Genomic DNA, 15499 nt, shown 5'->3' with positions numbered 1-15499 from the left:
AACAATAAAGACACTAAACATAACATACAGGATAAAGAAGAAGAAAAAAAAAACTTAAAAAAAAAAGAGGGGCCAGCCCAGTGGCTCAGGCGGTTAGAGCTCTATGTTCCTAACTCCAAAGGCTGCCGGTTCGATTCCCACATGGGCCAGTGGGCTCTCAACCACAAGGTTGCCGGTTCAATTCCTCGACTCCCGCAGAGGATGGTTGGCAGAGCCCCCTGCAAATAAGATTGAACATGGCACCTTGAGCTGAGCTGCCGCTGATCTCCCAGATGGCTCAGTTGGTTGGAGTGCATCCTCTCAACCACAAGGTTGCCGGTTCAACTCCCGCAAGGGATGCGGGGCTGCGCCTCCTGAAACTAGAAAACGGCAACTGGACCTGGAGCTAAGCTGCGCCCTCCACAACTAAGACTGAAAGGACAACAACTTGACTTGGAAAAAAGGCCTGGAAGTACACACTGTACCCCAATAAAGTCCTGTTCCCTTCCCCAATAAAATCTTTAAAAAAAAGAAAAAAAGAGGACAAAGACAACTTGCTACTGAAGTGCAGAAATCAACTCACAGCATAAATAGGGATAATTTGGGACAACAAAAACATAAAAGGGGAGAGAGTAAAGGTCTGAACTGGCACAAGGGAATGGAGAAGGTAAGCGTGCTGAAGAAAATGGAGTACTCTAAATATGAAGCTTTCTTTTACATAAAGTTAATGGCAATCACTCAAAAAAAATCCAGAACTGAAATATATAACATAAAAAAGGAAGAAACAGAGGGAAACATCATAGAATACCACCACACTGAAACAACAGACAACAACAAAAAGGCAAAGAAACAATGGAGACATAGTCCTACTAGAAAACCAAAGATAGAATGATAGGAAATCCTCATATATCAATAATCACCCTAAATGCAAATGGACTGAACTCACCAATAAAAAGGCACAGAGTAGCAGAATGGATCAAGAAACTAAATCCAACCATATGCTGCCTCCAAGAGACACATCTCAGCTACAAGGACAAATATAGACTCAAAGTGAAAGGGTGGAAATTGACACTCCAAGCAAATGGTATTCAGAGAAAATCACGTGTAGTCATAATGATGTCACATGAAACAGACTTCAGGATAAAAAAAGGTGACAAGAGACAAAGATGGGCATTTCATAATGGTAAAGGGGACTATACAACAAGACATACAGTCATCAATATTTATGCCCCCAATCAGGGAGCACCAAAATATACCAAGCAACTACTAACAGAACTAAAGGGAGAAATTGACCAAAACACAATTTTACTAGGGGACCTAAATACAGCATTGATAGCTACGGACAGATCATCCAAACAGAAAATAAATAACGAAATAGCAGCCCTAAATGACACATTAGATGAAATGGACATAATTGACATTTATAGAGCACTTCATCCTAGAACATCAGACTATACAATCTTTTCTAGTGTACATGGAACATTCTCAAGGATAGACCATATATTGGGTCATAAAATCAGCCTCAGCAAAGTTAAGAAGATTGAAATCATACCAAGCATATTCTCTGATCACAAGGCTTTGAAATTGGATATCAACTGCAAAAAGAAATTGGGAAAAAACACAAATATGTGGAGATTAAACAACATACTTTTAAAGAACAACTGGGTCAAAGAAGAAATAAGAGGTGAGATCAAAAGATACATAGAAACAAATGAGAATGAAAATACATCCTCCCAAAATTTTTGAGATGCAGCGAAAGCAATTTTAAAAGGGAAATTTATATCTTTACAGGCCTATCTCAAGAAAGAAGAAAAATCGCAGATAAATAACCTCACGTTACACCTTAAAGAACTAGAAAAAAAAGAACAAATGAAACCTAAAGTCAGCAGAAGGAAGGAAACAATAAAAATCAGAGCAGAACTAAATGAAATAGAGAACAAAAAGACAATAGAAAAAATTAATGGGACAAAGAGCTGGTTCTTTGAAAGGATTAATAATATTGACAAATCCTTGGCTAGACTCACTAAGATAAAAAGAGAAAAGACACAAACAAAATCAGAAATGAAAGAGGGGAAGTTACCACAGATGCCACAGAAACACAAAGGATTATCCAAGAATATTATGAAGGGCTATATGCCACCAGATTCAATAACCTAGAAGAAATGGACAAGTTCTTAGAAACATATAGCCTTCCTAGACTGAATCACGAAGAATTGGAAAATCTAAATAAACCGATCAACAATAAGGAAATTGAATCAATCATCTGAAACCTTCCCAAAAGCAGAAGTCCAGGACTAGATGGCTTCACTAGTAAATTCTACCAAACATTCAAAAGGATCTAATACCTGTCATAATCAGACTCTTCCAAAAAATTGAAGAAGAGACAATACTCCCTCGTTTTATGAGGCCAACATTACCCTGATACCAAAACCTGGTAAGGATAACACAAAAAAAGAAAACTACAGACCAATATCTCTGATGAATACAGATGCAAAAATCCCTAACAATGGGCCGGCCTGGTGGCTCAGGTGGTTAGAGCTCCATGCTCCTAACTCCAAAGGCTGCCGGTTCGATTCCCACATGGGCCAGTGGGCTCTCAACCACAAGGTTGCCAGTTCAATTCCTCGAGTCCCGCAAGGGATGGTGGGCAGCACCCCATGCAACTAAGATTGAACAGGGCACCTTGAGCTGAGCTGCCTCCCAGATGGCTCAGTTGGTTGGAGCGCGTCCTCTCAACCACAAGGTTGCCGGTTCGACTCCCGCAAGGGATGGTGGGCTGTGCCCCCTGCAACTAGAAAATGGCAACTGGACCTGGAGCTGAGCTGTGCAGCCCTCCACAACTAAGATTGAAAGGACAACAACTTGAAGCTGAACGGCACCCTCCACAACTAAGATTGAAAGGACAACCACTTGATTTGGAAAAAAGGTCTGGAAGTACACACTGTTCCCCAATAAAGTCCTGTTCCACTTCCCCAATAAAATCTTAAAAAAAAAATTATACATCACGACGAAGTGGGGTTCATTCCAGAGGCACAAGGATGGCTCAACATACACAAATCGATCAATGTGATACACCACATAAACAAGATAAAGAACAAAAGTCATATGATTATATCAATAGATGTAGAAAAAGGTTTTGACAAGGTATAACATCATTCATGATTAAAACACTTAATAAAATGGGTATAGAAAGAAAATACCTTAACATAATAAAGGCCACATATGACAAACCCTCAGCTAATATCATAATTAATGGGGAAAAACTGAAGCCCTTTGCTCTACATTCAGGAACACGACAGGGATGTCCCCTATCACCTCTGCTTTTCAACATAGTGTTGGAAGTCCTCGCCAGAGCAATCAGCAAGAGAAAGAAAGAAATGGCATCTAAATTGGGAACGAAAAAGTTAAATCGTCACTTTGAAGATGACATGATGCTATATATAGAAAACCCTAAAGACTCCACCACAAAGCTTTTAGAAACAATAAACAAATAAAATTGCTGGCTACAAAATCAACATACAAAAGTTCATTGCATTCCTACATACCAACAATGAAATCTCAGAAAAAGAAATTAAAAAAAACAATTCCTTTCGCAATTGCAACAAAAAGAATAAAATACCTGGGAATAAAGGATGTGAAAGACCTATACACTAAAAACTATAAGAGATATTTAAAAGAAATTGAAGAAGACAATAATATGGAAAGACATTCCATGTTCATGGATTGGAAGAATCAACATAGTTAAAATGACCATATTACCCAAAGCCATATACAGAATTAATGCAATATCCATCAAAATCCTAATGGCATTTTTTTAAAGAAATAGAACAAAAAATCATCAGATTTGTATGGAACCACAAAAGACCCCAAATAGCCAAAGCAATCCTAAGAAAATAGAACAATGGTGGAGGTATCACACTTCCTGACTTCAGCTTATACTACAGGGTTACAATAATCAAAACAGCACGGTATTGGCAGAAAAACAGACACACAGACCAATGGAATAGAATTGAGGACCCAGAAATAAACCCACATAAATATGGAAAATTTTCAACAAAGAAGCCAAAAACATACAATGGAGGAAAGACAGTCTCTTCAATAAATGGTGCAGGAAGAATTGGAAAGCCACATGCAAAAGAATGAAACTAGACTGCTATCTGTCACCATGTACCAAAATTAATTCAAAATGGATCAAAAACCTAACCATAAGACCTGAAACAATAAGCTACATAGAATAAAACATAGGTACTAAACTTATGGACCTTGGGTTCAAAGAGCATTTTATGAATTTGATTTCAAAGGCAAGGGAAGTAAAAGCTAAAATAAATGAATATATCAAACTAAAAATCTTCTGCCCAAACGAAAAAGCAAAAGAAAACATCGACAAAATAAAGAGGCAACCAACTGAACGGGAGAAGATTTTTGCAAACACCGCCTCTGATAACGGGCTAATATCCAAAATATATAAGGAAGTCATACAACTCAACAACAACAAAACATAATCCAATTGAAAAATGGGCAGGGGCCGGTCCGGTGGCTCAGGCGGTTAGAGCTCCATGCTTCTAACTCCGAAGGTTGCCGGTTCAATTCCCACGTGGGCCAGTGGGCTCTCAACCACAAGGTTGCCAGTTCAATTCCTCGAGTCCCGCAAGGGGCTCCACCCCCTGCAACTAAGATTGAACAGGGCACCTTGAGCTGAGCTGCTGCTGAACTCCTGGATGGCTCAATTGGTTGGAGTGCATCCTCTCAACCACAAGGTTGCCAGTTCGACTCCCGCAAGGGATGGGCTGTGCCCCCTGCAACTAGAAAACAGCAACTGGACCTGGAGCTGAGCTGCACCCTCCACAACCAAGACTGAAAGGACAACAACTTGAAGCTGAACGACACCCTCCACAACTAAGATTGAAAGGACAACAGCTTGACTTGGAAAAAGAAGGCCTGGAAGTGCACACTGTTCCCCAATAAAGTCCTGTTCCCCTTCCCCAATAAAATCTTTATAAAAAAAAAAAATGGGCAGAGGACCTGAATAGACATTTCTCCAAAGAGGACATACAAATGGCCAATAGACATATGAAAAAATGCTCAACATCACTAATCATCAGAGAAATGCAAATAAAAACCACAATGAGATATCACCCTACCCCAGTCAGAATGGCTATCATCAACAAGACAAATAATGTGTTGGAGAGGCTGTGGAGAGAAAAGAACTCTCATACACTGCTGGTGGGAATGCAGATTGGTGCAACCATCATGGAAGGCAGTGTGGAAGTTCCTCAAAAAATAAAAAATAGCATTACCTAGGAATAATCGAGCACATATATCTTTACAGATAAATGTTTTCAGATTTTTTGGGTAGATATCCTTTGATAGAAGATTGGATAAAGAAGTTGTGGTATATATACACAATGGAATACTATTCTGCCTTAAGGAAAGATGAAATAGTGCCATTTGCGACAGCATGGATGGATCTTGAGATTATAATGCTAAGCAAAATAAGTCAGAAAAAGTAGAGAACCATATGATTTCAATGATATGTGGTATATAAAACTGAAAACAACAAAACAACAAGAAAAATAAATGAAGAAACAAAACTTAGACACAAACAATAGTTTAGTGGTTACCAGAAGGTAAGGAGGGGGTGTGATAGATGAGGGTAAAGGGTATCAAATATATGGTGATGGAAAGAGAACTGACTCTGGGTGGTGAACACTCAATGTGATATATAGATAATGTATTACACAATTGTACACCTGAAATCTACGTATCTTTGCTCATAATTGTCACCCCAATAAACTTTAATTTAAAAAGAATAAACAAATCAAAGAAATTTATATAATACAAAAAAAAAGAGGTGACAGCAAACAGAGGTGGGGGTATGGAGAGACTGGAACCCTGCTGGCAAAATGCAAAATGGTGCAGGCACTTTAGAAAAGTTTGGCAGTTTCTTAAAAAGCCATTCCCCTTCTGAGCATCTCTCCAAGCAAAATGAAAGCATATGTCCACACAGAGACTTTACACAAACATTCACAGCAGCTTTGCTCATAATAAACAAGAGTGTAGAAGTAGAAACTGTGTTCATCAACTTATGAATGGAATACTATTCCATCGTGAAATGGAATACTATTTGGCAATAAGAAGGAATGGAGTGCTGATATATGCTACACCGTGGATAAACCTCAAGACATTACTCCAAGAGACATAGGAAAGACCACACACTGTATGATTCCATTTATGTGACATGTCCAGGAAAAGTAAACACAGAGACAGAAGTAGATCAGTAGTTCTGTGGGCCGGGGGATGGGAAGGGGAGGAAGACTGCAAACAAGTGAATTTTGTGGAATGCAAATTACACCACTAAATGAATTACAACAAAAAAAAGTTGGATCTACATATTGAAAGAGTACACCATGTGCCAGGGGAAATTGACCTAAAAGGATCAACATAGACATATCCCAGTGACGTTATTGGACTTACAAGATGAAGAGAGACTCTTTGGGCAGCTGGATTAAAAAAATCAAGAGATTATAGGGGAAAATATCAGAACAAGAAAAGGTATGAGTTATGAACCTTTAAGAAACCACAAACTTCTAGAAGAAAAGATGAGATAATAAATATGGAGTGGAAAAGACCTTTCTAATTATGACTCAAAAGCCAGAGCCATGAAAGAAATTGAGAACATTAAAAAAGTCTTCATGGGAAAGAAAACCTCAACACCATAAGCAAAGATATGAGACAAATATGGGAAACATATTATTTACAGATCATATTATAAAGGTCTAATCTTCCCCATATATGAAGGGATCCTAGAAATGAATAAGAAAATGACCAACATCGCAACAGAAGAAAAGAGAAAATTATACGAACAGGCAATTAACAGAATGGGAAACACAAATGACTTTTAAGCATATGAAAAGATGTGTAACCTCATTTATAATGAGAGAAATACAAATTGAAACTACACTGAAATGCCACTTTTCACATCAGATTGATAAAAACCCAAAAGTTTATACCAGATTTGCTGATAAGGCTCTGAAACATGGCTGATGGGAGCGTAGGGTGGAGGACGAACAGTCAGGGGCCAGCCAGGAAAACACCATACTAGATATTTTAAATAGAGTGAATTTGACAGGAAAAAAGTGTTGGAAGGGCCAAGAGACCTGGAAAGCGAGGATGCCCAGAGATTAGTAGCAGGAGGCAGACCCTGTCACTGTACTCCTGGGGTGGGGGCACAGGGAGGCAGTGGTGGGACCAGAGGCAGGTGCATACCCACCCTGCAGGGAGAGGTTGCTGTAGAGGGTGCCGGAGCCACAAAGAAGGTGTAGTGGGATTGCAGAGAGGAGCTGCCTGGCTAAGGCAGGCATCCTGGAGGAGGGGGCAGCCAAAGCTGAGGTCTCTGAAGGGATGCAGCCACTTCCAGACATTTCTCCTGAATGGGGGGAGGGGAGGGAAAAGGGGCGGGAAAGAGAGGGGGGAGGAGAAGGAGAGGGCAGTACAACAGTATCTCCCCTTCTAGTAGTTGGCAAGGGAGTCTGGGAAATGTAGTTTACAGGTATCTAGCCCCTGAGATGTAGAGCAAGGAAGGGCAAGAATGAAGCTTGACAAAGACTTGTACAAGAATGTTCATAATACTCCAAACGCTGCATCAAGCCCAATGTCCATTATGAGGGGATGGATAAATAAACTCTCATGTTCCTAGAATGGAATGCCATCAGAAAGAAAATATTGACACATGCAACAACACAATGAATGTCTAAAAGCAGTGCTGGAGCCAGTGTCTTTTTGTATTTGTCAAAAATCATCAAGCTCTACACTTAACATCTGTGCACTTTATTGTTTGTAAATAATACCTTAATAAAAAAATATTCACCATTAAGAGAACGAAAAGCCCCAAACATAGAGAAGATATTTACGATACACACATCTGACAAACAATTGTCCCTGAAAAAATTACGTACACATCAATAAGGAAAATACAACCAAATAGAATAACGGGTAAAAGATATTAATAGGCTTTTTACAGATGAGGAAAAACTAATGTTTGTAAACACATGAAAAGATGCTCAACTTTCATTTATAATCAGGAAAATGCAAATCAGGATCATAGCAAATAACATTTTACATCCACCACATTGGCAAAAATTAAGACGCTGGGCAATAGCAAGTACAGTGAGAACGCAGAGTAGCAGGGACTCTCATTACCGTGCTGATGAAAGTGTAATTTGGTAGCATTACTTTTGCTTTGAATTTCTTCTCCATTCCTGGGCATATAATTTAGCAGGAAGTCTTGCTTTTGTGACTAGGAGACTGCATATGAATGTTTATCACAAAATTATAGTAGAAAAAAAGATACAATCTAAGTGTCTTCACATACCACATAATTAGAGGTGGGTGCTACCAAACATTCAAGGAAAATTATAACCAAACAGTGGGATATATACAGAAATGGAAATGAACTTCAGCTATGAATGCTAATATAAAAAAAAACAGTATTGAGCAAAAGATGAAAAAGCAGATGAATAGAGACTGAAAGCTTCCAGCGATATAAAATGTAACGATAGTGTGCTTGTTAGGGCTGCACACACATAGGTGGTAAAAATGAAAAAGAAAAGCAAGGGTGTGATTACCCCAGGAGTCAGGACCATGATTATTTCTTGAGTAAATGGACCTGGGAAAGGCCCACAGGGGCCTTCTTTGGGGCTCACAGTTTGCTATCTCTGAAGCTGGGCTGTGAGTTCAACTTTTATTTTTCTTTAAACTATATATACATTGTATATACTTGCTGTCTACATATTTCATAATTTAAAAACAAGTAGAACATAATGCTAAATGAAAGCCAGACGCCCAGGACCACATCTTGTATGAGTCCAGGTATGTGAAATGTCCAGAACAGGAAACTCTACAGAGACAGAAAGTAGATTAGTGGTCACCTAAGGTAGGGGACGTGGGGGAGAAGAGAAAGAGACTGCTAGTGGGCGCAGGGTTTCTTTTTGGGGTGATGAAAATATTCTAAAATTGACTATGGCGATGGTTGCACAACTCTGTGAATATACTACAAACCACTGAGTTGTCCACTGTACATGGATGAATTGTATGACATTGTGAATTATATTTCAATAAAGCTTTTTTTTAAAAAACAAGTCGAGAAGAGGGATGCTCTCAATGGGTAATGAGATGGTGAAGCTGACAGAAAGGGAGACCGGATTCCTCCAGAGCAGGGGTTCTCACAAGTTAGCTCACATCTGAATCGCCCTGTGGGCTTGGTAAATCACGGATTGCAGGGGAGGGGGGGAAGGGGGCATCCCCAGAGTTGCTGATTCTGTATGACAGGTGGGGCCAGGATTCTGCTTTTCTCACAGGTCCCAGGCAATGCTGCTGCTGTTGCCCAGTGACAACACCATGAAGACTGTTCTGATAGTGCCGAGTGACCAGTAAGTGGATGGACAGGTGGATGGATGGATGGATGGATGGATGGATGGATGGATGGATGGACAGAGGTGAGCAGATGAGCAGTGGACGGCATGGATGGATGGGGCTGCTTCCCAGTAATCCGGGAGAAGATGGGGTTGGGGAAGTTGTAATATGGAGAGAAAGGCTTGAAGTCAAGACCTAGTTTCAACTCCTATCATGGGTTCACCGCCCTCTAGCTGTGCACTGTTGGGCGGGTGACCTCCCCTCCCTGAAGCTGAGAACTGTGGGTTAACAGTGCCTATCAATGTCCCATGAGCTAATCCCCTTAGAGGGCCAAGCACAGAGCCCAGCACGTGGTGGGTGAGCGCTCTGCTTTCTGGCTGGATCTGACTGTTACCATCGTAGATCACTGGGCTGTGCTGTGTGGTGGAGACGAGAGGCTTGTAGTTCAGGTCCATCTTGTTTCCATAGTGGCCAATGCTGACCTCGAACTGGATCAGCTCCTTGAATTTGGGCATCATGGTACAGGAAAGGAAGATAACGCACAGGCCATACTTTTGGCGGTTCTGGTGCTTCTAGAACAATAACCCACAGCACATGAGCCAGGGATGGACAGGCTATAAAACAGGCAGGGGCAAGGATGAGGTGCCTGTTTCTTTCAAAAGCTATCTTTGCTTCTCTCAAGGTGAGCTAGACCATGACGGACCTCGCCCGCCCTCAGACCCTGCCTTGACTTCCACTCCCTTACCTGGCTCATCAAGGGGGAAGTCCCTCCCAGGACCCCCAGCACCTGGCCCCCTACACCCTGCCCACCCTGGGTCTTTCCCTTCCTGAAATTGGACAGGTGGCTCTTTCCCTGTCAGGTCAGTCTCTGGGTTAGGCCACTTCCCCCCACCAATGTTTGGCCACCCCACCCCTCTCGTTTCTGCCTAAATGCCCTCCTCAGATGAGACCAAGTGTGGGCAGGGGTGCATGGTGGTAGTTGCACACACTCGCACATCCTCTCTGGGTCCTTCACAAGCCCCCTCCTCCCACCATGCCCCTCATCTGCTCAGGGTTCTCACCCATCATATTAGCCTGTTTCTGTCGCCAAGCTCAGCTCTACTCTTGCATGCTCCCACTCTTGTTCACTAGCTCAGGTCTCCCCTGCCTTAAAGATATTCCCCCCTCCCTCTGAGCTCCTATTTAGCTACCACCTGATCTTGTCTCCTGTCACTCTCCAGCCAAGTGGCTATGCACTTGCCTCCATGAACTACCTGTGACCTCTCCCTCCCTCCTAGGGCACCTAGCTGCTCTCAGGACCCAAGGCTACCGGTGTGCCTTCCCAGTTACCAGCGCACACTTCTGAGTCCTCAGCCTTTCTCTCCACCTCACTCAGGTCGCTGACAGCCCCTTTCTGCAGCTCCCCCCCTCCGGAGGCTGCCGCAGCACATTTCTCTGCAAACTGCTCCTCCACGGCCCCCTAGGCTCCAGCTTCAGCTCCCTTTTCTCTTCACTCTGCCTACTCCCCCCGGGCAGGTCCCACACAACCATGGTTCCGATCCTGCTGGGCTGGTGGCACACCCATCTGTCCAGCAGCCTTGGGGACTGGCCTCACAAGCACAGATCAAAGGTGGGGTTCATCGTCTCCCCCAGACCTGCTTCTCCTTCAGGGAGCCCGTGTTGGGGCAAGCCGCCTTACCACCTGGCCACCCAAGGCAGAAAATTGGTGTTAGCTTAGAGGAGTTGGCCTTACTTCTATGTCCTGTTAGTCAGTGGCTCCAGTCATTCTGCTTCCGAAAGGACTCTGAAGCCAGCACCCTCTTCCCCAACTCTCCTCCCCTGTGACTATATCCCGTTCTCTTGAGTAAGTGGGTGGCCCACCTTACTCCCCTCCATCTATTCTTAACACTTTCCTGCCTCAGTGCCCTGCCCCTGCTTTTAGGAAGAAATCCAAACTTCTCAGAATGTGCCTTAAAATGTTTCTCCTTAACTAGATGACACATTTCTTACACTGAAGCTTTATCTTGTCTTTACTGGGTCCCCTGGACACCTGGGATTTGGCACAGCATGAAACCATAGCAACTCAGTAAAGACTCAGGTAGCTTGACCACCGTCCTCATGGGCGATCACCGCATTCAGCTTATGGCCAGGCCCAGAAGCAGGACGCACAGTCGACAGGGGCGGGCAGAGGACCCCTTTCGTGCTGGAGTACCTCTACACTGGTCACTTCTTGGGAGAGGCTCTTCACCATCGTGTCTTGGTGGGACTTGATGTGGGTGACTAATTCCAGGAAGACTCGGCCTCGATACGCCAAACCATCCTTCACAGAGCTGGGGCTGTTCTAAGGTAACCAGGAGGAAAATGGTGAGAAATGGGATGAGAGAAACAGAGCAGGCCCATCTCTCGATACCTCTGTAGCAAAGACAGAGTTGTCTACTAACTTCCTGCCCAGGGCTGACCATGACCCAGGGAGGAATTCCAGACCCCTGACATGACAGTGCCTGGAAACCTCTGGGCCCCTGACCCCTCTTCTGCACCCTTAAACCCACTTGGCCCTACGGCATTCTGCTTGCCCACCCCATAAATGCTTCCTGATGGGAGGGAACTGTGATGACTACCGAGAGTGCTCTCTCTGCCAATCAGGGCATGCCCTGCCTCCTTGCCCACAGTGATTGGCCCAAGGGGAGCAGATGTGACCTGAGGAGGCCAATTACAGTGCTTCCCTGGGCTTCCCTGTTAGAGGCTCCTGTGGCCACATTCCCAGGCCTGACTGCCATGGGAAAGAATGAGGCCCAGGCTGGAGAGCAGGAGCGATGAGAGATGAAGAGAGAGTGAGAGTCCTCAGGTGGCACTCGTGCCCCCGTGCCTGCCTCTTCCTCGCTCAGAGTCTTTCCTAGCCCCATTTCCTCTTGTAAGCCAGTTGGATTTGGCTTTCTGACATTTGTCACCAGACCTAAATAAAAAGGCTTTTCTGCATTGACTTGTGTTTCTTTTGTCTCATAGGTTCTTTCCACCTGCTGAAAATCTTACCCGAGGTTTCATCTCAGCGCCCCCTCTCTGTTCTGTTCTTGGGCCACAGAACATGCCCCACATGCCCACCGCCATTCCTGTACAGGCTTCATGTTCTCCACAGCGTGTGATGGACAGAAATGGGACCGTGTCCTTTCCGGGCATCTCCAGGGCCCAGTGCCTCACACATGGTTGGTTTTACCTCTGTTCCCTAGAGCTGGAGTGAGAAGCTTACAGTGCCGTCTTCCTGGATCTGGAAAGGAGCCTTTTTGCCCCCATGGAGAGTCAGGAAGCTGGGGCCAAAGCAGGGCAGGAAGCCAGAGTACATTCCTGCAAGGAGAGGGTGAGAGGGCAGACCTGGTGGAGAGGCGCAGCAGTACGGCAGGGTAGGGTGGGGCTCGCTTGCCTTCCATTTCTGCTCCTGTGGATGAGATCTGGTTGAGGGAAAGGCTGGCAGTCCCAATCTCATCCCGGCAGTTGCTTGTGGAGCTGGAGAGAAACACACTGCAGTCTGAGCCCCTGGCCGGGCTCTGATTTTCTCCTCCCTGGCATGTTTTTCAGTCTCCACCCAGTTGCTCACCAGTCCAAGACTCTGAATTTGATGTAGCTGGAGAGGCAGGGCAGCTGCAGGGGGGAGGCGAGAGGAGCAGTGGGCGCATGCTCCTACTTGGAGGGTCAGGTCCTTTCGGAGACCGCAAGGCTTGGAAGTCTGGGTCCAGGTCCAAGGCCTGGCTCAGTTACCAATGCGCCATTTAACTACCACCAAAATTTCCCATGGGGGCTTCTGGGCCCATGGCCTTGGGGCCCCCACTGACATGGACCTCTTGCAAGGCCCTGGGAGAGACTAGGACTGCATCCTGTGATCGTTTTGTATTCTTGTTCTTCAAATGGCCCACTAACTGCATGCGCTCAGGGCCTGTGAGATCTGTGGACTTGATGCTTCAGTGCTTGCGCAGCCCTGCACAGTCTGAATGCATAGTCACCAAACCATCTCGTGGGGAAGTCGTGGGCCTAGAATGTCTTCATCGCATCTAGCAGTGGGACATCTAGCTCCTCAGAGAGTAAATAATAGTGGCTGCCTGTCTGGGGAGGGGCTCCTTTGTCCCCTGACCTACTGAATGATCTGTCTGGATTCACCTGAGTGACCCTTCCTGACACCCCCACTAGGCAGGTGCTGTTCTTAGTCCCATTTTCAGACAGGCACAGAGAAACTGAGTTCCTGAAGTTCTCATGTTACACGCAGGAGCTGAAGCAGCCTCAGAGTTCCTAACCACTCTGCCATAACCCAGTGAAGGCTGGGATTGTCCCTGTTTACAAATGGGGAATGAGGCCCAGAGAGGCAGAGGGGCTTGCTCAAGGTCACACAGTAAGGGGTGGAGTCAGGACTGGAATCCACGCTTCTGAGTCTCATCTCCACTCTGCTACAGGGTTTTCTCAATTATGAGAACAAAAGAGTCCATCTATAAAACAGCTGCTAGGGTTTAGGCCTGAGTGAGACCCCCATATTCTCAGCTGGGGCCTCTTCTCCCCTCACAGAAGTTCCCCCCACCCTCCGTTCTCCACTCTCCTCGTCCGTCCATGTCCCCCTTGCTGTGCAGGCTGGGGTCTAAGGGGAGGTAAGGAAAGGGCTTTCCAGTGGGGCAGCTGGCTAGTAAGAAATGCAGCCACATCAAAGTGAGGTTCACATCAGCCTGCTGCATTTCCAGAGGGAGAGTGACAATTAGGCCTGCATCCACATGGCCTCAGCCCTGGACACTGAGTTCTGCCAGGAATGGGGGTGTGTGGACACCTTCATACATTAGAAGGTTGAAGGAGGGACTGGTTCTGTGCCACTGGTTCTGAGCCTGATGGCAGCTGGACACAAGGGAGGACTTCCAAGGCTCTGAGCATCCATTAAGCACCTGGGGGGCTGGCCATGAGCCCTGTCATAGCCTGGGATAGGTAGGAGGGAGTTTGGCAAGGGTGGGGGACTAGGATGGACTAGGCCCCCTCTAAACTCTCTTCCTACTTTAAGAGTATATAAAATCATCCACGAATGTGGAGATTATGAGGAATGGTTAGAAGTGACTCACCAGGAGGCAGACTGACGAAGCTTCTAGAAGCAAGGAGAAGGGCCCACAGGAGTGGGAAGGGGAGCTCACTGGCTAATTTCATGTCACACAAACATAAGAGATAAGGAAAATGAACACTCTCTCTGTGGCCAAATAGATGCCACCCAAAGTTCTGTCCACTGGCACTCATGACAGCACTCAAGTTCTCTCAGAACTGTCATGTCTTTTTTGCACACAGCTCCCAGAAGCCTGGCTCCTGGGCTGGGCGACACCTGGCATCACCCACACTGATGACTGGTGACTGAGAAGGACTGCAAAGCTATAAAAATCAGACCGTAGAACCCCACAAAGAAGGGCATCTTGGGGCATTTAGCTATGAACGAATAATAACTACTCCAGAATAATAACTAAGAATAAAAACTAGTGCCCTGGTGCCTCTAGACCATCAACAAAGGGCTGTCATTGTATTCAGGGCCCTTGGCCTAGGAAATAAGAAAATGCATAATACATAATACTATTTAGAATGAGTCTTTAAAGTGATGGTTGTGGTGTACTTTTTAATGCAGGTGAGAGGGCACATTTACATTTTCTGGAAAGTTCAGTTGTATGGCCCACTCGTTTCTTAATACTGGATAAAGTAAGGTTTTCCAGTAGTCCTGGGCTTCCTGTGTGCCCTGTCAGCCAGAGCCCTCCCCCCTCAGTGCTCCTTGGCCCTTCCTTCCATCCACACCCCTACACACACCAACACCCCATCGTTCCTCCCATGTGTGAGGCATGATGGGATGGCAGTACCTGAATCCGGAAGGTCAGGATTTTGTTCCAGGTAGGGTTCTCGGTTTGGGTCTGCACCTGTGTCTTGAGCTGGGAACATCCCAAAGCAGTGTCAGTGCCAACCTGTCTCCCTCCCTCCGCTGCCTCACCTTCCAGCCCTTCCAGTCCAGCCCACAGAGGGACACTGTCCCTCATGGGAATCCCTGGTCTAAAGACACATGGACAACTTCTCGTCAGCTACAACTTCAGTCCTTTGTGTACCCACTCAGGTCCAGATTCCTCAATATTTGTCCTTAAAT

General features: G+C 45.0%; 1 protein-coding gene across 1 annotated transcript in view; it reads right to left on the bottom strand.

Annotated features, from left to right (window-relative positions):
• The window catches only part of FER1L5 (fer-1 like family member 5), a 55831-nt gene that overhangs the window by 24501 nt on the left and 15831 nt on the right, over window positions 1–15499 (bottom strand). The window contains exons 14-19 of the mRNA XM_019725908.2: window positions 15222–15290; window positions 12959–13002; window positions 12785–12867; window positions 12614–12708; window positions 11582–11710; window positions 9785–9962 (exon numbers count right to left, since the gene is read on the bottom strand). Coding sequence (XP_019581467.2) covers window positions 9785–9962; window positions 11582–11710; window positions 12614–12708; window positions 12785–12867; window positions 12959–13002; window positions 15222–15290 — 598 coding nt within the window. The remainder of the gene's footprint in view (window positions 1–9784; window positions 9963–11581; window positions 11711–12613; window positions 12709–12784; window positions 12868–12958; window positions 13003–15221; window positions 15291–15499) is intronic.

The sequence above is a fragment of the Rhinolophus sinicus genome, linkage group LG05, assembly GCF_036562045.2.
Source record: "Rhinolophus sinicus isolate RSC01 linkage group LG05, ASM3656204v1, whole genome shotgun sequence".
Classification (NCBI taxonomy): domain Eukaryota; kingdom Metazoa; phylum Chordata; class Mammalia; order Chiroptera; family Rhinolophidae; genus Rhinolophus; species Rhinolophus sinicus.
Note: the sequence above shows the minus strand (reverse complement) of the source record. Positions and strands in the feature narration are given on the sequence as shown.